Source organism: Fistularia commersonii, chromosome 22, assembly GCF_037954325.1.
Source record: "Fistularia commersonii isolate RoL2024-O1a breed Wild chromosome 22, RoL_Fcom_v1.0, whole genome shotgun sequence".
Lineage (NCBI taxonomy): Eukaryota > Metazoa > Chordata > Actinopteri > Syngnathiformes > Fistulariidae > Fistularia > Fistularia commersonii.
In genome coordinates this window covers 13,888,170-13,910,783 of record NC_141305.1, presented here as the reverse complement: position 1 = coordinate 13,910,783, position 22,614 = coordinate 13,888,170, and the positions used below count along the sequence as shown (strand labels likewise).

The 22,614-nt window shown below is 43.0% G+C and overlaps 1 protein-coding gene across 1 annotated transcript in view; it reads left to right on the top strand.

Moving 5' to 3' along the window:
- Window positions 1-2,781: 2,781 nt before the first annotated feature.
- LOC147221770 (uncharacterized) overlaps window positions 2,782-22,614 on the top strand; it is a 32,068-nt gene continuing 12,235 nt past the window's right edge. Inside the window, exons 1-6 of the mRNA XM_086169225.1 lie at window positions 2,782-3,001; window positions 10,559-10,636; window positions 12,672-12,818; window positions 20,374-20,468; window positions 20,701-20,836; window positions 21,053-21,247. Coding sequence (XP_086025351.1) covers window positions 2,782-3,001; window positions 10,559-10,636; window positions 12,672-12,818; window positions 20,374-20,468; window positions 20,701-20,836; window positions 21,053-21,247 — 871 coding nt within the window. The remainder of the gene's footprint in view (window positions 3,002-10,558; window positions 10,637-12,671; window positions 12,819-20,373; window positions 20,469-20,700; window positions 20,837-21,052; window positions 21,248-22,614) is intronic.

Here is a 22,614-nt window from a genome sequence, read left to right as displayed (position 1 = left end):
ATCTTTCGTGGAGAAATCGGTTCTCTGCATTGAAGCCGTCATGGATGAGCCATGAGCAGTAGGTTGCAGGGGAGCGGTGAGGGCTTCAGTGTGTTGCTCAACAACACTTAGAGGAGGAGCCGGGAATCCAACCACGAATGTTTGCTTTCCATAATGAGTTTCCAGTCCCTTTTTCCCCTTCTGAGGAAGAAAATGAGATGAGATGAGATGAGATGAGATGAGATGAGATGAGATGAGATGAGATGAGATGAGATGAGATGAGATGAGATGAGATGAGATGAGATGAGATGAGAACAACTTCATTAATCCCGAAGGACATTGTTGTGCCAAAAACAAGACAGTAGGCTCGCTCAAAGCCGTCAATTTCTGTCCTTGAGTAGCTTCTTATATCGCACAAAGGTGTGTTTGTGCTGTTTCCAGCCCATTCGCATGGTATTTTATAAGGTGTGTAGAATTCGGACCCTTAATGTCGATTAGTGAGCCCCCAATCCTCTACAAAGTGTGTTTGTTGTCAGAAGGTTGCAATTCTGCACCTAGACGTGTTACAACCACTGGCCATAAATAAAAGGAAAACATATGATTCTGAAAATAGTCTATGCGGTGATGTTACAAAATAGGAGTTGCAGTCCACAGCAATCGAAATCTGAATGCTTCCTTGTAAAATCACTTCCCTAAACACTCTGCTGTGAAACACAACAACAAAAAGAAAGAAAATGACCAAGATGACTGAGAACCCCCCAAGACGAAAAAGAACTCTGATACGGTGAAGCTTATTGCACAAAAATGACAGGATAAGGTATAGGAAGGAACCGATGACAGCTGATCTGCAGAACTGAAAATGAAGGGTAAACTCACAAGACGAGAAACCAAACATTAGTGACACACCAGAGAAAATTTAACAGAAATGGTGGAATGGTGGAAGTTGTGAAAAGGCTTTTCAGTAAACATACAACACAGGAAATTAGAAATATAAATCTGTGTGGATTGTATGAAAGGACTCAATGCAGCAAAATCTTAAAGTTGAGATAAGTAACAAATTTAGTGCTTCTGGAAAAGCAAAGAAAAATGTGTAACTTTTGCCAGAAAATGTCTAGCTGTCACTCAACCACCAGGGATCAACACACAAGGGATCAATCCAATCCTTTGTTCCAAGGGTCGACCCTGGAATAAACTCATCCTCACCTTCTACCTAACTCTGGTCCACTTTCCAGAGGTGACAGATGAGAGGAGAAGCCGCCTACTACAGGGGGGCTCGTCCCAGCGCCCTCACCCACTGGAGCAGACGGAGATATGCTCTGTGACACACACAAACACAAAGTGCGCACTGAAACACCACTCCCATAGCTACTCTCTAATCCACAAGAGGTGTCTGTATATAGAAGCAAAACCCATTGTTCACCATCAATCCAAGCTTAACGCCCCAACCTGTTTAGCGGTTCTGCAGACTGCACCCGAAGATCTTTGAGACGCCAACCCTCTCTTGTCGCGCTCATAAGCCAGCGGACGAAAGCATCATTGAAAATAGACCATCCGTCCCTAAAACTACACGTCACTGATCAAGTCGGTCTAACAGGGTAGTTTTAGTGTCTGGGCAAGCACGAGCCATCAATCAGTGATTTGTGGGTGTTGAAATTGCTTTTTTCCTATCGTGCCTTGGGCCATCACTGTATTCCCATGCCGTTGTTAAACTTTCTAACTTAGCGACGTTGCTGCTTTTCCAATTCTCTGCTTCCTTTTTCTTTCCTAGTAACCCATTCAGTCCTTTGGTCCTTCATCAAGGCCGCCATTTCGTTGTTGTTTTTTTTCTGAGTCCTTTAACACGCACTTTGGGTTGTTAAATAAATGTTATGATCATTCAAAGGGGGAGTTTCCTGGAAGTTTCTGTGTGCATTATGACAAGAATGTGTGACAGGGTCAGTGCTCAAATTTACACCTTATTCATCGAACATGTTAAATTAGACAAAAGCTTTTTCCTTCAACTGTATTCCGCTATTCAGTTATTATCTTCCAGCTTTGCTGGCGGTGCCCCAAGCTAAGGTAAATATCAATACTGAATTAATGATATTCTGATAAACTCATAATCATCATTAATAATTATTGGTTATTACTAATGACAAATTCCAGCTCCATTCGTTGCACGACAAATAGTACCCTGTGTGAGGCTAGAGTGGAACAGTGCACAACAACCACCATGTAACTTGGAAGGCATGAACTTAAAAACCAAGACCCGCCCCGAAGGCTACTGTCTGTCATTCTCAAAGTCAGACCTTTTACAAAATGTGCGTCTTTTGTTCATAATGAGAGGTTGCGCGGTTGCATACATTGCACAGGGCTGGTACAGACAGGGTTGGTATAGAAAAAACAAAGCACAGGCTCACTGGATTTTTTACTGTGCTTTTTACTGCTGCTGCAGGTGGAGTATTTAGCGACGCCCACTTCAGGAATACAAATAGCAGTGGTAGAAAGGAACTGTATCTTTGTAGGAAATACCTGCACCTCTGAACCAGGTAAGAGCTGGAAACTAATGCTCTCTCTTACATCTATGACAATGAGTTTGATCATGAATCGTCTATAACCATTTGTTTCTTTTTTTTTCTATAGCTTTGCCCTTTTGTCAGCCCACAGAACTGCAGCCAAAATGTCAGGTTAGTGTTCTGTATGTTGAGTGACTGTCTTTCCACAAAAAATGACAAGTAGCAGAGAAAATTAGTCATTCATGCCAAACAGTGACATTGGTAAAACCAGCAGGGGGGGAAAGATAAGAGCTTATCAGTTGCCCATATGTTTACAGATTCAAGCTTTCAACAGGAGTTTCTGAAAACACACAACGACTACAGGGCACAACATGGAGCCCCGCCAATGACCCTCAACAGTGAGATGAGTGAAACGGCTCAGAAGTGGGCCGATTACCTGCTACAGCTTGGGAAAAATAACCACAGCGACACAACAGATGGGGAGAATATCTATCACAAGCAGCGCTCAGTCCCCCTTTCACTGACAGGTGGATCTCACTTCTTCAACACCAAATATGTCAACAACAGCATTTTCAGTTGAAAATGCTGGTGGTCAGTACAATGCTGGTTCAGTCGCTCCTCGATATAATTGGAAATCCTATGTCATGATTGCATAAAATATAGCCATTCATTAATCCACCTTTTTACATGAGATATATTTCCATGAAGAAATCAAGGCTATCTTTTCATTTTGTTGGGTATCAATGAAGTTAGCTTGATTTTATTCTGGGCATTTATTTCCCATTTATTGGACAGTTTTAGTTGAAGTTGGTTCAAGATGAATTTATCCAGATAGGATTATTTTAATAAATATTGTTGAGGACTTAACCCTCTTATTATGTTAAGGGTCAATTTGACCCATTGAGTCAATGGGTGAAATGGGTCAAATTGACCCTTAACATAATAAGAGGGTTAATAGGACATGTACGCTAACTATGACACAGTGGTTGCGGTGTGCTGTAGGGGTAACAGAGAACTAATGTTAAGCTACCTTCACATCTACTGTCATATATGTAAACAAGTCAGGAGAACTGTCATCACTATGCACTATAACCACTTCACAGAGAACATCAAATAGCTTTTACGCAATGATTATTTGACCTTTAATACATTGAAGACTTCTTCGATATACATTTGTTTTGTTTTTTGTTGCCAAATCTTCTGATGAACGGCACACATGACACATTCATGTGCTGCAAAGTATTTGTTGCATCATTTTTCAAGTTGTTGGGCAAACCTGTTTGGTGCATAATTAGAATTAACCCTAACCCTAACCCTAACCCTAACTCTGGTGTTGTCATATGCATTTCTGTTATTTGTTTTGCTTCTTTGTTTGCTTTGCCTTTGTTGCTGGTTTGGTATGTTACAAATTTAGGCTATAATTATAAGGCTATACTTTATTTCAGATAAGAAATGCAACCTCTGGCCGGTGTCTCCCCGAGCCAGCCTCACGGGGGCATGGTGCAGTGTCTCCCTGAGCCGGTCCCAAGCCCGGATAAATGCAGAGGGTTGCGTAGGAAGGGCATCTGCCATAAAACTTTTACCACTATTTTATCACCATTTATGCCAAAACCTTCATGACAGAATCCTACTTCAGCACTTTGCAGCACAGTGCTTGCTGGTGAATTAGGCAGTTGACTTGTGACGCTAAGAAGCTTTGACCAGTCCAGTTTCAACTCTTCCGTGGTTTGGCATACTTTGCCAAAAATATTCTCCCCTGTCATAGTCCCTTTGAGACTCTGGAGGGCTGCCAGATCCTCGGACATTTCAAAGTTTACGCTAACTCTACAAATAAAAATTAGGAGCTGCGCTGTTTCCTGCACATGTGTACTCTCATCCAGTGCTATTGAAAAAAAGTCCAAGTCTTTCGTCTTCTGCTGCAGCTGAGCATACACATTACCTAATTTCTTTAATCCGTCTTGTGATTGTAGTCGCCGACAGACTCACAACATTAAAGACCTCTTTCTTCTCGGGACACACCTCCTCCACGACAGCATTCAAACATTTCTTGGCAAATTCTCCATCGGTGAGAGGTTTACCGCTGCTTGCTATCAGTTGGGCAACCCGAAAGCTCACTCGAACAAAGGACTGTTTCAGCTGAGTTTAGAGTACAAACTTCAACTTCTTACCTTTGAGAGCTTGTCTGCTCACATTTGGCCTTGCAAGCTATCATACTTATCTTTGTGACAGGATTTATAGTGTCAGAGCAGATTGTATTCTTTGAACAGCCGCTGTCTCTTGACAGATGAGACAAACAGCCTTTTCCTTGACTTGAACAAAAAAGTTATTGTTTGTCCACTGCAGGTTCAATATCCTGCATTCTGAATCTATTTTTCTCTTACCTAATCTTTATGCCATTATTCCGTGTTATTTGCTCCCTGACACTCCCTGTATGCTATTTTTGACAGATGCTTTTACTCTGCTGTTATGTGCTGAATTATTTCAGGGGCATATTTACAAAGCCTGCAGCTTGTCTGGTATGGTAGTTTGTGTTCAAGGCTTACTCCTGTAATGCCATGATCAAGGTTTCTTTGAGTTCAGCCTTTTTCAGGCTCTGTTTTCCTGGTCACTCAGCAGGTTGTCTTTGAGGTGCGTCTTCCAATGTACACCTGGAAGTGTGCTATTTTCTTCTGGATAGTGGCTTGACGTCTACATTCATTCATTCATTCTTTCATTCAATGTCTTCCTGAGCCGGTCCCAAGCCCAGATGAATGCAGAGGGTTTCTTTAGGAAGGGCCTCTGGCGTGAAACTTTTGCCAAAACCAAACAGCAGATTATTAGGTCTGCGTATCAGACCTAATAATCTCATATCAGATTGTTGGGGCCGGGGTTAACAAGGACCGCCATTGGTACCTACAGGGTCCACTGGTACCTACAGGGTACCAATGGAAACTGGGCTATCGTAGGTCAAAGAAGGATAGAAGGAAGGCATGTCCGGAAGAAGAGAGAGAAGAGGAAAGGAAAGAACCTGGGACTGAGAGTGGGGACTTTGAATATTGGAACTAAGACAGGAAAAGGTGGAGAGTTGGTTGACATGATGCAGAGAAGGAAGGTGGATATACTGTGTACCCAGGAGACCAGGTGGAAAGGTAGTAAGGCCAGAAGCTTAGGAGTAGGCTTTATGTTGTTCTATCATGGTACTGAAAAGAAGAAAAATGGGGTGGGCATTATCTTGAAGACGGAGTTTGGTAGGAATGTTCTGGAGGTGAAAAGAGTGTCAGGTAGACACTGAGTGAGTCTAAAATTGGAAATTGAAGGTGTGATGCTCAATGTTGTTAGTGGCTATGCTCAACAGGTAGGATGTGAATTTGAGGAGAAAGAGAAGTTCTGGAATGAGTTAGATGAAGTGATGCAGAATATCCCCAGAAATGAGAGACTGGTAATTGGTGCAGACTTCAATGGACATGTTGGGGAAAGCAATACAGAGGATGAAGAAGTTACGGACAGATTTGGTATACAGGATAGGAAATTCAGAGGGACAGATGGACCTTGAGTAGATTTTGCAAAAAGGATGGAAATGGCTGTAGTGCACACCTTTTTTCCAGAAAAAAACAGGAACATAGGGTAACTTATAAGAGCAGAGGTAGGAGCATGCAGGCAGACTACATCTTGTATAGATGAGATAATCTGAAATAGATCAGTGACTGTAAAGTAGTTGTAGGTGACAGTGTTGCCAGACAGCATAGGATGGTGGTTTGTAGGATGACTCTGGTGACAAGGAAGATCAAGAGGACAAAGGCAGAGCAGACGACAAAGTGGTGGAAGGTGAAAAGGGAGGAGTGTTGAATGGTTTTCAGGGAGAAGTTGAGAAAGGGTACTTGGCGTATCATCTGGAAAGTAGATAAGGAGACTTGGTGGTGGAATGAGGAAGTGCAAGAGTATATACAGAGAAAGTGGTAAACAAATAAGAGGTGGGATACTGAGAGGACTAAAGAGAACAGACAGGAGTACAGGGGGATACAACGTAAGGTAAAGATAGAGGTAGAAAAGGCAAAACAAATGGAGTACGATGACCAACCTCTGGCCGGTGTCTCCCCGAGCCAGCCTCATGGGGGCATGGTGCAGTGTCTCCCTGAGCCGGTCCCAAGCCCGGATAAATACAGAGGGTTGCGTAGGAAGGGCATCTGCCATAAAACTTTTACCACTATTTTATCACCATTTATGCCAAAACCTTCAAGACAGAGTCCTACTTCAGCACTTTGCAGCACAGTGCTTGCTGGTGAATTAGGCAGTTGACTTGTGACGCTAAGAAGCTTTGACCAGTCCAGTTTCAACTCTTCCGTGGTTTGGCATACTTTGCCAAAAATATTCTCCCCTGTCATAGTCCCTTTGAGACTCTGGAGGGCTGCCAGATCCTCGGACATTTCAAAGTTTACGCTAACTCTACAAATAAAAATTAGCAGCTGCGCTGTGTCCTGCACATGTGTACTCTCATCCAGTGCTATTGAAAAAAAGTCCAAGTCTTTCATCTTCTGCTGCAGCTGAGCATATACATTACCTAATTTCTTTAATCCGTCTTGTGATTGTAGTCGCCGACAGACTCACAACATTAAAGACCTCTTTCTTCTCGGGACACACCTCCTCCACGACAGCATTCAAACATTTCTTGGCAAATTCTCCATCGGTGAGAGGTTTACCGCTGCTTGCTATCAGTTGGGCAACCCGAAAGCTTGCTCGAACAAACGAGTGTTTCAGCTGAGCTAAGAGTACAAGCTTCAACTTCTTACCTTTGAGAGCTTGTCTGCTCACATTTGGCCTTGCAAGCTATCATACTTATCTTTGTGACAGGATTTATAGCGTCAGAGCAGATTGTATTCTTTGAACAGCCGCTGTCTCTTGACAGATGAGACAAACAGCCTTTTCCTTGACTTGAACAAAAAAGTTATCGTTTGTCCACTGCAGGTTCAATATCCTGCATTCTGAATCTATTTTTCTCTTACCGAATCTTTTAGCCATTATTCCGTGTTGTTTTGCTCCCTGACACTCCCTGTATGCTATTTTTGACAGATGCTTTTACTCTGCTGTTATGTGCTGAATTATTTCAGGGGCATATTTACAAAGCCTGCAGCTTGTCTGGTATGGTAGTTTGTGTTCAAGGCTTACTCCTGTAATGCCATGATCAAGGTTTCTCTGAGTTCAGCCTTTTTCAGGCACTGTTTTCCTGGTCACTCAGCAGGTTGTCTTTGAGGTGCGTCTTCCAATGTACACCTGGAAGTGTGCTATTTTCTTCTGGATAGTGGCTTGACGTCTACATTCATTCATTCATTCTTTCATTCAATGTCTTCCTGAGCCGGTCCCAAGCCCAGATGAATGCAGAGGGTTTCTTTAGGAAGGGCCTCTGGCGTGAAACTTTTGCCAAAACCAAACATGCGAATCAGATCTAATAATCTCATATCAGATTGTTGGGGCCGGGGTTAACAAGGACTGCCACTGGTACCTACAGGGTCTACTGGTACCTACAGGGTACCAATGGAAACTGGGCTATCGTAGGTCAAAGAAGGATAGAAGGAAGGCATGTCCGGAAGAAGAGAGAGAAGAGGAAAGGAAAGAACCTGGGACTGAGAGTGGGGACTTTGAATATTGGAACTAAGACAGGAAAAGGTAGAGAGTTGGTTGACATGATGCAGAGAAGGAAGGTGGATATACTGTGTACCCAGGATACCAGGTGGAAAGGTATTAAGGCCAGAAGCTTAGGAGTAGGCTTTATGTTGTTCTATCATGGTACTGAAAAGAAGAAAAATGGGGTGGGCATTATCTTGAAGACGGAGTTTGGTAGGAATGTTCTGGAGGGGAAAAGAGTGTCAGGTAGACACTGAGTGAGTCTAAAATTGGAAATTGAAGGTGTGATGCTCAATGTTGTTAGTGGCTATGCTCCACAGGTAGGATGTGAATTTGAGGAGAAAGAGAAGTTCTGGAATGAGTTAGATGAAGTGATGCAGAATATCCCCAGAAATGAGAGACTGGTATTTGGTGCAGACTTCAATGGACATGTTGGGGAAAGCAATACAGAGGATGAAGAAGTTTCGGACAGATTTGGTATACAGGATAGGAAATTCAGAGGGACAGATGGACCTTGAGTAGATTTTGCAAAAAGGATGGAAATGGCTGTAGTGGACACCTTTTTTTCCAGAAAAAAACAGGAACATAGGGTAACTTAAAAGAGCAGAGGTAGGAGCATGCAGGCAGACTACATCTTGTATAGATGAGATAACCTGAAATAGATCAGTGACTGTAAAGTAGTTGTAGGTGACAGTGTTGCCAGACAGCATAGGATGGTGGTTTGTAGGATGACTCTGGTGACAAGGAAGATCAAGAGGACAAAGGCAGAGCAGACGACAAAGTGGTGGAAGGTGAAAAGGGAGGAGTGTTGAATGGTTTTCAGGGAGAAGTTGAGAAAGGGTACTTGGCGTATCATCTGGAAAGTAGATAAGGAGACTTGGTGGTGGAATGAGGAAGTGCAAGAGTATATACAGAGAAAGTGGTAAACAAATAAGAGGTGGGATACTGAGAGGACTGAAGAGAACAGACAGGAGTACAGGGGGATACAACGTAAGGTAAAGATAGAGGTAGAAAAGGCAAAACAAATGGAGTACGATGACCTGTATGCTCGGTTGGATAGTAAGGAGGGTGAGAACGATCTATAAAGGTTGGCGAAAAAGAGATAATTATGGAAAGGATGTACAACAGGTCTGGGTGATTAAGGATAGAGAGGGAAATGTATTGACAGATGCTAGAAGAGTAATGGGAAGATGGGAAGAGTACTTTTAAGAGCTTGTGAATGAGGAATATGAACGAGAGGAAAGGGTGGAAGAGGTTTACTATTGTAGACCCCAAAGTAACAAAGATTCGTAAAAGTGAAGTGAGGAGGACATTGAAGAGGATGAAGAGTGAAAAGGCAGATGGTCTCGATTATTCAACAGGATCTTAGAGAGTAATAAGATGCCTGAACAATGGAGACAAAGTGTGATGGTGCCCATTTTTAAGAATAAGGGGGATGTGAAGAATTGCGGTGACTACAGAGGGATAAAGTTGATGAGCCATCAAATGAAGTTATGGGAAAGAGTAGTGGAAACTAGACTGAGAGCAGAAGTCAGCATTTGTGAACGGCAATATGGCTTCATGCCTAGAAAGAATACTACAGATGCAGTATAGAGAAGTAATGAGAAGGCCAGAGGGAGCTGCATTGTGATTTTGTAGACCTAGAAAAAGCATATGACAGGGTCCCAAGAGAGGAGCACTGGTATTGTATGAAGAAGTCTTGAGTGGCAGAGAAGTATGTTAGACTGGTGCAGGACATGTATGTTTGCTGTGAGACAGTGGTACAGTGTGCTGTACGGGGAACAGAGAAATTCATGGTGGAGGTGGGACTCCATCAGGGATCAGCTCTGATCCCCCTCTTGTTTGCAGTGGTGATAGACAGGCTGACAGATGAGGTTAGATGGGAATCTCCATGGACCATGATGTTTCCAGTTGACATTGTGATCAGAAGAGGAAGAAGAAGAAGAAGAAGAAGAAGAAGAAGAAGAAGAAGAAGAAGAAGAACTTATTTCAGATAAGAACGTTATTTGTTGGGTGATGCAGCTTTGGCCTCAGAGTTTGAAGGACACTGGTTCCATTCTGAGAGGGGACCTCTCTGTGTGGAGTTCTGCATGGGTTTTTTTGCCAGTTTCCCACACAGTCCAAAAACATACAGCATGTTAGTTGGGAAAAATTGCCCAGAAGTGCAAATGACAGAATGAATGGTTGCTTGTCTCTTTATGTGGCCTTGCAATTGACTGACGACCACTCCAGGGTGTACCCTGCCTCGAGCAATGGCAGCTGGGATAGGCTCCAGCATCACAGGTGACTCATTAGGATAAGCAGTAGACAATGGCTTGATGGATGTTATTTGTTGTTTCCTTTAGTCTGTCTTCTATTTCCAATTTAGCTGCTTCTTAAAATATTCTCCCAGTATTTTTCTTCCACATAGTAAACACATACTTTTAGCATTTTCAATTCCCCTGCATCTCCCTGATAAACAGTAACATTTATTTCTGTCTGTTTAGGAAAAGAAGCTGTAGATTCCTGGTATAGCGAGGCTAAGGATTATAACTGGAGCAGCCCTGGGTTCAATGGCAACACAGGTAAAACCCCGAGAAAAATGATGTGTGCATACAAGCCTTGGAGAGAAGCCATCATTTACAAGCATTCACCATTCAACCATAATTTTTTTTTCTCTTTCCAGGTACTCCCTTCAGTTGTTGCCACAGCGAGTCAACCTCTTCCATCTAATCTCTATTCTCTCGATCCTCCTCTCTCACGCAAACTAACTTCATGTCCTCTTCCATTACGTCCAAAAATGTTCTCTTTGGTCTTCCCCCAGGCCTCATGCTTGACATATCCAACCTTAGTATTCTTCTACCAAAATATTCACAATTCAAATAACAAACAAATAAACCAAGTCTGGGGGACCTTGTCTCCAAAGCATCTAACTTACCATACAGCATCACTGGTCTCACCACTTGAATAACTTTCCTTTCATTTTGGCTCATCACATATTACCTACTTACTATTTTCTCCAACTGTTCCAACCTTGAAAGTACTTCACCATTTTTCCACACTCTCCATTGCTCTGGACTGTTGACCTGGAGTTTTTAAAAAAATTTAACTCTCTTTATCTCCATCTCCTGTCGCCTCACTTTTCCATTTGGGTACTTCTCATTCTCACACATTATTCTGCCTTGCTGCAAATAACCTTCATGCCTCTCCTTTCTGGAGCATACCTCCACCTATCGAGATTATCCTCCACCTGCTTTCCGTTCTCACTACAGATCGCAATGCCATCTGCAAACATCATGGTCCATAGAGATGCCTGTCTAACCTCATCTCTCAGCCTGTCCATCAGCACATCACGGCAAACAAGAAGGGTCTCAGAGCTGATCTCTGGTGTAGTCCCACCTTCCTCTTGTACTTCTGTCACTCTTGCAGCCCACCTCATCGTTTCACAGTTTGGATCCATGTCCTGCACCAATCTGACATGCTTCTCTGCCACTCCAGACCTCCTCATACAGTACCAGAGTTCCTCTGGCAAATACTGTGGTACTCTTTCTGGGCATGAAGCCATATAGTTGCTTACTAATGCTGACTTCAGTCAACCAATACTAATTTTCTTCCTCTCCTTTCAGCTTTTCCCTTCAGGGGTTTCCACAGAGAATTCACCTACTCTATCTAACATTGAAGCTCCCTTTGACCTTCTCTGTACTTCTCTCTTAGCATTCTCAACACAAATACTGCATCTGTAGTACTCTTTCTCGGCATGAAGCCATACTGCTGTTCACAAATGCTGACTTCTGCTCTCCGTCAAGTTCCCACCACTCCTTCCCTACTCTTCTACACTTCTATATTCTACACTACTCTTTCTAACCTCATTGTATGGTTCATCAATTTTATCCTTCGATAGTTGCTGCAGTTCTGCACATCCCCCTTATTCTTAGAAATGGGCACCATCACACCATCACACTCCATTCTCCAAGCTCTAAGATCTTGTTGAATAATCTACTCAGAAACTCTCCCGCTGCCTCTCCTAAACACTTCCACACCTCCACAGGTTTATTATCAGGACCAACTGCCTTTCCACTCTTCATCCTCTTCAATGTATTCCTCACTTCACTTTTACTAATCTCTGCTACTTTGGGGTCTACAATAGTCACCTCTTCTACCCTTGCCTCTCTTTCATTTTCTTCATTCATCAGCTCTTCAAAGTACTCTCCGCATCTTCCGATCACTCTTCTAGCATCTTTCAATACATTTCCCTCTCTATCCGTAATCATCCGGATACTTTCCATTTTTATCTCTCTGCTGGGACAACCTTTATAAATCATTCTCTCCTTCCTTACTTTCAAACCGAGCATAGAAGTCATTGTATGCCCTTTGTTTTGCCTTTTCTACCTCTACATTTTTGGCACCTTGCTACCTCTACCTTTTGGCAAAAGTTTTACGTCGGATGCCCATCCTGGCGCAAACCTCTACATTTATCCGGGTTCAGGGAGACATCAGCCCGTGCTGCCCTGATGCTGCATTTGTCAACAATTACCAATTGACTGATCTCAAAATTTGTGTAAATATATATCTCTTCTCAACAGCACATAGTGATTCTACCTCATGAATGTTTTTCTCCAGGTCATTTTACTCAGGTTGTTTGGAAGGACAGCACTGAACTGGGAGTGGGCATGGCCACCAATGGCAGAGAGGTCTACGTGGTCGGGCAGTACCGACCAAGGGGCAACATTACCAATGAGGGATACTTTGAAAGAAATGTAGCGGCAGGTAATATTTTACTTTTACATTTATGTATTTTGTCTGAGTAGCAGTACTTGGATTGTACCCATATCTTGCTCTTGGTTATTGCAACTTTGTTATCAGTAAAATTCCTTTTTTTACAATTATTTCTGGCCTACTTTTCTGTCCACTGTTTTCTACAGTTAAGTAGCTTTAAAAAAAACACCAAAAAGCCTAATTTAAAAAAAAAAAAAAAAGCAGAAGGCCAAAAAACATAATGTACAGTATGTCTTTCCTTCAGCAAAATTCCAGGGAGAAGGAGCAAAACCTTGGTAGCTCTAACAAAGGTTTATAAAGCAATTTGGTAGAATAAAAGTACAATTTCTGCTGGGTTTAACCCTGACTTTTCCTGCTTCTCCATTGGCAGATTTGCTTATATGGAAATATTAGACTATTTTCTGTCTAGTCTTAATATTTTCTTTTCTGGTCCTGAAATCAACCCTAAATATTATACAATCTCTTACTTTAGCCCTTCACTTTAATTACATATTACTTGTTAAGGCTCTGTTTTTAATTAATACTACACCCGACTCATTGGTTGATATACACAAAGCTTCACTTGCACAATTTTTGAGACTTTTAACAGACAATAATAATGTGGGTTAAACTTCCAATAGGGCTTACCTGCTATTCCAATTTCTTCTGTTAATAAGCTTGGCAAAGTTCACTCCACATATACCATTGAAACTAAAGATGGATCCATATATAGCATTCCTTTGTCTTGGCCAATCACTATGTAGAACTTTTCCCTTCCAATAACTCATTAAACTGGTTACTTCCATGAAATCTGAACCAAGCACCCTCTTCAATCTGTCTTTTTTTTCTTGTCCCTCTTTTTTATCAATAGTAATGATTCGACTGGTTCTTCTGTGTAAAAGAGTTCTAACTGTGTCTCATATGTGAAAAAGTGTTTGTTAGCTATTGCTCCCACTAGACACAGGATGAAAACTGAAAAGAGCTTTTGTGGCTCATGCACAAAATGAAAAATAAGAAAAACAATACACTCTAAAATTAACTTGGGCAAATTGATTTAACCTAACGTGTGAAAGTACATTATAGTTTAGAGTACTTTAGTTAACTTCAGTTTACTTTTATTATATTTTTATTAGATTGACAGAGGCCGACAGACTCAAACATAAATTCAATTTAATATGCATCCTTCCATCCAGTCCTGATAGGACTCCTTCTTCATTATGACGGCATCCCTCACTCCTGGAGTCCACCAGCGGATTCGAGGGTTGCCGTCCCTTACGACCACAGCTCTGGTCTGCCACCTTGACAATAGAAGCACTGAACAAGGCCCATTCGGACTCAAAGTCTCCCGCCTCCCTCGGGACTTGGTTGTAGTTCTGCTGGAGGTGGGAGTTGAAACTCCTTCTGACAGGAGACTCTGCCAGACATTCCCAGCAGACCATCACATTACGTTTGGGTCTACCAAGTCTAACCGGAATTCTCCCCCACCATCGGAGCCAGCTCACCACCAGGTGGTGATCAGTTGACAGCTCCGCCCCTCTCTTCACCCAAGTGTCCAGTGCATGCAGACACGAGTCCAAAATACGACCACAGGGTCGATCAAAGAACTCTGGCCTAAGATGTGTTGGTGCCAAGTGCATATATGGACATCTTTGTGCTTGAACATGGTATTCATTATGGACAATCCATGACGAGCACAGAAGTCTAATAACTCGGGTTCAGAGCAGGGAGCCATTTGTCCCAATCAATATGCCTACCCTGCGCCTCTCACTCTGGGCAACTCCAGAATAAAAATGAATCCAGCCCCTCTTGAGAGGCCTGGTTCCAGACCCAACACTTTGCATTGGGGTGAGTCCAATATATCTAGCCCCCGATAACATTGCTCCCAAGATCGCTGGGACACACGAACCTCTCTACCACGCTAAGGTGGCAGCGCACAGAGGGGTCAATTTAATATCCAACTCCAAATAACATTTTAGTGTATGTAGCATTTGAGTAAATTATAAGTATGTAAGTATAAGTAATTATAAGTAAATTATAGTTATCCACATTGTTTCCTTGTGAAAGTAATTGAAAATATTACCACAGAGTTACAGCACAGGACACACAGCACACAGCAAAATGATGATACATATCACATAGGGTTTGTTTAGAACAATATGGAGAATTTTAGCGGAACAAAAAACATAATTCTTATGATAATGTCACGTGACTTCCAATCAAATACTTTAGAAAATAATATTTTACTACCAACAGCAACAACTAAAGCACTTCTGGGTCGCTGCATTCAAGAAAAAATAATGTTTCGGATAAACCACACTCTATTCTTCATCAAGTGGAGACCTTGCACAACAGCTTTGCACATAACTTGAGATCTGTGGCCTCTCAGATCATGAAAAACTGAACTTGAATTTCTTCTCTTGAAGACATTTCACCCCTCATCCGAGAGGCTTCTTCAGTTCTAACTTAGAAGAGGCTTTCAGATTAGCTAAAAACCTTGTTTTTTGTCGTTTGAGTTTGTACTGTCATTCTTTTACAACCTTGTTGTGCTGCTGCCTCATTTTTAGCTTGGAACTTTTTATTTGTGTTTCTGACACTTCCATTTACTTTTTCATTTCTTTTAGTAAGAGGCCTTTCTTGATGTCTGCTGAAAAAAGATGCAATATAAATAGTTACACAATTTGCATGTGTACTGTTTTATTTTTCAGCTGGTACACCGGCTAGCTGAGCAGGGAAGCCTTCCAGTGGAGGGACCGGAGAGACAGTCAGAGCCGGTGGGGGCAGTGACACAAACTGCTACATATTACTTTAAAACACCTACAGCACTCCCCTTTACACTTACATGTCAATAAAAAAAGCACTGAATTAAACACTCGTGTAAAGTTGTTTTTTGTAAAGCGAATGCTAAAGGGCGTGGCCTCTCACCCCACGGCACTATAGGCTGGGGGCGTGGTTTTGGTCAGGGGCATTATGGTCCGAGGAAGTTGACTGTCAGCTTTGTGTTTGTGTTAGAACTTGCCTTCGTCTCCACAATAATTTCAAATAATCAATTTGCATTTTATTGCACGACATAACTATTGGATCACCTACAACCAGCAAGAATGGCAGCTCTCACAGACCAATAAGCTTTTCTTTAAGAAGCCCCCCCTGTTCTCCACTCATTACCTGTATTAACTGCACTGGTTTGAACTTCTTACCTGCACAAAAGACACCCGTCCACACACCCAATCAAACAAAATCCAACCTCTCCACAATAGCCAAGACCAGAGCTGTGGAAGAACATCAGGGATGAAATTTTGGGATGGGCTACGGGTCAAGAGGCAAGTAGCTTGGTGAGAAGGCAACAACTGTTATTAGAAAATGGAAGAAGTTCAAGATAACAGACAACCTCCCTTGGTCTGGGGCTCCATGCAAGATCTCACCTCCTCGGACATCAATCTCAATGAGGAAGGTGAGGATCAGCTCAGAACTGCACTGCTGGACCTGGTACACGACCCGCAGAGAGCCAGAACCACAGTCTCAAAGAAAACCATGAGTAACACATTGCGCTGTCATGGATTAAAATCCTGTGGCGCTCAAGCCAGCATGTGTCCAGGTCCGTCTCAACTTTGCCAGCGACCATCTAGATGATCTAGAGGAGGAATGGAAGAAGGTCATGTGGTCTGATGAGATAATAATAGAGCTTTTTGGTCGAAACTCCACTTGGCGTGTTTGGAGGAAGAAGAAGGAACCATGGAGGTGGAAACATCATTCTTTGGGGATGCTTTACTGCAGAGGAGACAGGACGACTGCACCTTATTGAGGAGAGGATGGATGGGGCCATGTATCCCACAATCTCGCTAAACAACCACCTTACTTCAGTAAAAGTCTTGAAGATGGGTCGTGGCTGGGTCTCCCGCCATGACAATGACCCTAAACACACTGCCAGGGCAACTGAGGAGAGGATCCGTGAGAGGCATCTCAGGGTCCTACAGTGGCCTTGCCAGTCTCCAAACCTGAACCCAGTAGAAAATCTTTGGAGGGAGCTGAAAGTCCATATTGCCAAGCAACTGGCCTGAAACCTGAAGGATCTGGAGAAGGTCTGCATGGAGGAGCGGGCCAGAATCCCTGCTACAGTGTGTGCTTTTGTGATTTTCTGGATTTTTGTTTTAGAGTCCGCCACTCATAGTTGAAGAGTACCTATGATAAAAATGACAGACCTCTACATGCTTTTCAAGTGGGAAAAGCTGAAATATCAGCAGTATATCAAATACTTGTTCTCCCCACTATACATGTTAAGGATATTTCAAAGATTGCATAAAGATAATTCACACAGATACAGAACAAGAGGATAGTAAGTTGAGGTCAACTTAACATTCAAACAATATTAAGGAAAAAATGTAAAAGCCCTGATACCTATCAAAAAAATATGTATGCATTAATTTATTTCTTTCAATATCTAAACTACTACTACTACTACTACTATCTGTAGAAAGTGTTGATATTAAATGACTTTATCTCTGATGCAGGATCTAAGGATGTTTACAAATAAATACTGTTTACAAATAAATACTATATATATACATTTGTTCATCATACATACATCTATATTTTCAAAAAGAGAAATCCAATCCTCCAACTTCTTGATCTCCACTCCCTGTGGCCCTACCACTTGTTCACACATATATCTTCTGTCTTGCTGCGACTAACCTTCCTTCCCCTCCTTTCCAGCGCATACCTCCACCTCTCTAGATGTTCCTCAACCTGTTCTCTGCTCTCACTAAAGATCACAAAGTCATCTGCAAACATCATGGTCCGTGGAGATTCCTGTCTAACCTCATCTACCACATTCAAAAGCCCTGAATTCAAATGCCCGTTGTCTTTAGAAGACACGGTATGCCCTCTCGTGGCAGTAAATATGATTTCTTCTTCCTCTTCTTTCGGCTTTTCCCTTCAGGGGTCGCCACAGCGAATCAACTTTCTCCATCTTACCCTAATCTCTGTATCCTCCTCTCTCACACCAACTACCTTCACATCCTCTCTCACAATGTTCCTCGAGACCTCTTGCCTGGCAGCTCCAATTCCAGTATCCGTCTACCAATGTATGCTCTATCCCTCCTCTGTACATGGCCAAACCATCTCAGTCTGGCTTCTCTGACCTTCTCTCCAAAACATCTAACATGTGCTGTTCCTCTGATGGACTCATTCCTGATCCTATCCATCCTGGTCACTCCCAAAGAGAACCTCAACATCTTCACCTCTGCAACCTCTAGTTCTACCTCCTGTCTTTTCGTCATTGTAACAGTTTCTCGGCCATTCATCATCGCTGGTCTCACCACTGTCTTGAACACCTTTCCATTCATTCTGGCCGATAGTCTTCTATCACATAGTACCCCCGACACTTTTCTCCACCCATTCCAACCTGCTTGGACCTATCTCTTCACCTCTTTTCCACACTCTTCGTTGCTCTTGACTGTTGACCCCAAGTACCTGAAATCCTCCAGTCTCTTGATTTCCATTCCGTGTAGCTTCACCGTTCCACCCAAGTTCCTCTCATTCATACCCATATATTCTGTCTTGCTGAGACTAACTCTCATTCCTCTCCTCTCCAGAACATACATCCACCTCTCTTGATGTCCGTCTACCTGTTTTCTACTCTCACAACAGATCACAATGTCATCTGCAAACAGCACAGTCCATAGAGATTCCTGTCTAACCTCATCTGTCAGCCTGTCTATCACCTTTGTGACCACCCCTCTATAGTTGCCGCAATTCTGCACATCCCCTTTATTCTTAAAAATAGGCACCATAGTACTTCGTCTCCATTCTTCAGGGATCTTCTCACTCTCTAAGATCCTGTTGAATGATCGAGTCAGAAAATCTACCGCTGCCTCTCCTAGACACTTCCACAGCTCCACGGGTTTATCGTCAGGACTACAATAAGCACCTCTTCTACCCTTGCCTCTCTTTCATTTTCCACATTCACCAGCTCTTCAAAATACTCTTTCCATCTTCCCATCACTCTTCTAGCATCTGTCAATACATTTCCCTCTAATCCTCAATCACCCAGACCTGTTGTACATCCTTTCCATCCTTATCTCTCTCTTTTGCCAACCTGTATAGATCATTCTCACCCTCCTCACTATCCAACCGAGCGTACCAGTCATTGTGCGCCATTTGTTTTGCGTTTGCTATCTTCACCTCACATTGTATCTCCCTGTACTCCTGTCTGTTCTCTTCAGTCCTCTCAGTATCCCACTTCTTCTTTGCTGACCGCTTTCTCTGGATACACTCCTGCACTTCCTCATTCCACCACCAAGTCTCCTTATCTACTTTCCTTCCAGATGACACACCAAGTACTCTTCTACCTGTCTCCCTGATAACACGAGCTGTTGTTGTCCAATCGCCTGGAAGCTCACCCTGACCACCCTGACCCTTTCTCTCAGGGACCGGAAAGACATTCTTAGCTATCGGGCTATAAAACACCCAAAGCACTCCCCTTCGCCTTTCTTTTTCTTCTTCTTCTTTCGGCTTTTCGCTTCAGGGGTCGCCACAACAAATCAACTCTCTCCATTTAACCCTATTCTCTGTCTCCTCTCTCACACCAACTACCTCCACATCCTCTCTCACTACGTCCATAAATCTTCTCTTTGGTTTTCCTCGAGACCTCTTGCCTGGCAGCTCCAATTACAGCATCCGTCCACTAATATACTCACTATCCCTCCTCTGTACATGACCGAACCATCTCAGTCTGGCTTCTCTGCCCTTCTCTCCAAAACATCCACCATGTGCTGTTCCTCTGATAGACTCATTCCTGATCCTATCCATCCTGGTCATTCCCAAAGAGAACCTCAGCATCTTCGTCTCTGCAACCTCTAGTTCTGCCTCCTTTTTTTTCATCATTGTAACTGTTTCTAGATCAAACTCCCCTTCACACTTCTATGTCAATAAAAAAAGCACCAACTTAAACGCTCATGTAAAGTTGTTTTGATTTGCATATCTGTCGCTATAGTCTTTGAAACTCACACAGGTTTGGCCTATTGAGTATGTAACGACTGTTACACAACCATTTAAGCTCATGTTTTTCAGAGCAGAGTTATGATCTGTCACCACGTTTACCTCTGCTTGAATAAATCCATGCAGAGCTTACCGAGTAATTGAGCAAAGAGCGGATACTCTGCAGGTCTGACAGATGGCTGCCCTCGTGATATTTGTGTTATGCATTCAAGAAGTGTGCTTTATTCACGTATTGGCACATTGCAACTTCTCATTAAATACACAAGAATCAGCTCATGGATGCACTGGGATGCATCCTCAGTGATGTATCCTGGGGTCTTGCAACATCGTAAACCCATCGTACACCCATCGTACACCCATCGTACATCAAGTCTTGACTTATTCTTCTGGTGCATTTATCGGATCTTTTTTATCCCATTTAATATTTTTATATTCAGGTAATTTTAACGAAGCCTTAGTTGGTACAAAAATAAGCTTGAAATATTGCCTTGTAAGAAGATAATTGACATCAATACATCCAAATAAGAGTAAATAGAGTAAAAAAAAAACTCATCAAAAATTCATTGTTTCATAGTCAAAGTGGCCATGGCCAAAGAGGAGTTTGTCACCATGAGCCGTCTGAGGATAATAAGGCGGTCCATCAGCCCGTGGGCCTCCCTGCTCCACATGGTGCCCAAGAACAATGGGTTGTGGCATCCTTGCGGTGACCTTTGCCGTTTGAACAACATCACCTCAAACAACTGCTACTCCATCTCCCACATTCAAGGCTTCCCTATATGACTGTCGGGCGCCACCATCTTTTCCAAGGTAGACCTGGTGCGCAGTTATCACCAGGTGCCTGTGCACATGGAGGATGTGCCCAAGACCATGATGATCAACCCGTTTCCCTTTTGGTTTGAAGGGTGCTGCTCAAACCTTTCAGAGGCCCATGGTCTCAGCGCTGCGAGACTTTGCTTTTGTGCTCATCCATTTCAAAGACATACTGGTGGCCAGCGTGTTGGCTAATGAGCACCCGGCGCACCTCACACAGGTTTTCCGTCAGTTGGACAAACACAACCTCATAGTCAACCCAACTAAGTATCAGTTTAGACTACCAGGGATTGACTTCTTGGATCATCTAATTTCACTGTAAGGCACAGTCCTATTGCCTTTTAAAGTGCAAGCAGTAGTGGTATTTCCCTGCCCATCCTCTGTTCAGGCATTGTAGGTGTTCTTTGGCATGGTTAATTTCTACAACCGCTTGACCCCTCAAGCTGCCCACCGTCTTCAGCCACTTTATGGGGCTTTGTGGCTGAAGAAGGTGGGTGACATGGTCTACTGGACTCCTGAACAGGTCCAGGCTGAGCACGCCCTGGCTAACGCAGCCCTTCTCACTCATCCCACACGTATGACATCCGTAGCATTGACAACTGATGCATCTGACATCGCCATTGGGGCTATGGTCGAAAGTGTGGCGAATGCATGAGAGCTTCTTGCATTCTTATGCTACAAACTATGGGATAGCGAGTGCAAGAAGACTGTTTTTGACAGGGAGTTGTTGGCTGTGCACCTGGCGATGCATCATTTCCGGTTCCTGCTGGAAGGCCACCGCTTCCCAGCTTAAGTGGATCACAAGCCACTGACTTTCACCATGTCCAAAGTGACTGAGCCGTGGTCTGGTCACCAGTAATGTCACCTCACAGCCATTTCGGAGTTCATGACGAATGTTCAGCATGTGGCCTGGAAGTCCAATCCCGTTGCTGACTGCCTGTCATGGGTACACATGTCCTGTGCACACTGGGATGGATTTCTCGCCTATGGCGGCCGGCCAGCGATGTGCAGGAAGGTATTCCTGCCCCCCTCTGTCACATCTCTATCAGCCGTCGCCACCCAACGATTCCAGTGGCCCGGCATCATCGGGTTTTTGATCCAGTTCACTCCCGCTCATACCCAGGAGTTCGGGCATCTGTGAAGTTGGTGAGTTCAAAGTTCGTCTTGCCCGGCATCTGCAAAGGCATCAAGGATTGAGCAGCCTCATGTGTGGCTTACCAGCGCACTAAGATTCACCGCCGCGTCACGACACTCCTCGAGGTGTTTCTGATTCCAACAAGGCGTCTTCTTCGCATGGTTTTACTCACCAACTCACAATGGTTGATCAAATCCACTGATTAAGAGAAAGTTTTTCGATAAGCTTTTTCCTTATCCTGTTCAGGGACAAGTTAACGAAACGTCATCTTCACTCACATAAAATATTTTTGGTCGGTAAACAGCCTGCAAAGTATTTTAAAACAACAATAACTCATTTTGTTTGGTTTACCCCTTCAAATGATGACGCCTTAATGCCATACTGATAACAAAAAAACAGATATTATCAATAATATTTATTTGTAATAACCAGTACAACTTAATGTATCATAATATTGCTGACCGGTAATTCATATTCTTCCTTCAAAAAACAAAACAAAACAAATGTTTATTCATTTTTATACATTTCTTGGTACTACCACTTGCGGGGTTTGTGAGCCGCCTAAACACAGTGTCTCATCTTAGATTCAGGGTCTGGAATGACGCCCATTAGGACACTGTGGGCCGTATTCTGATGAAATACAGTTCACTGTCAGAAGCACCTAAACGCAGAGGGCTAGAGACGATTTTATTTGTGTGCCCCGGATGATGCTTGTAACATGGACATCATGAGCAGGATCAAATTCACCAGCACATGTCAACTCGCATTACCTGTATGTGCGTGAATCAGTCCAACGGTTGAATTTCTCTTCAAACCAGTTGGACATTTTCGGCTAATCATAATTAGATTATCCTTATTAATTCCTGGGGA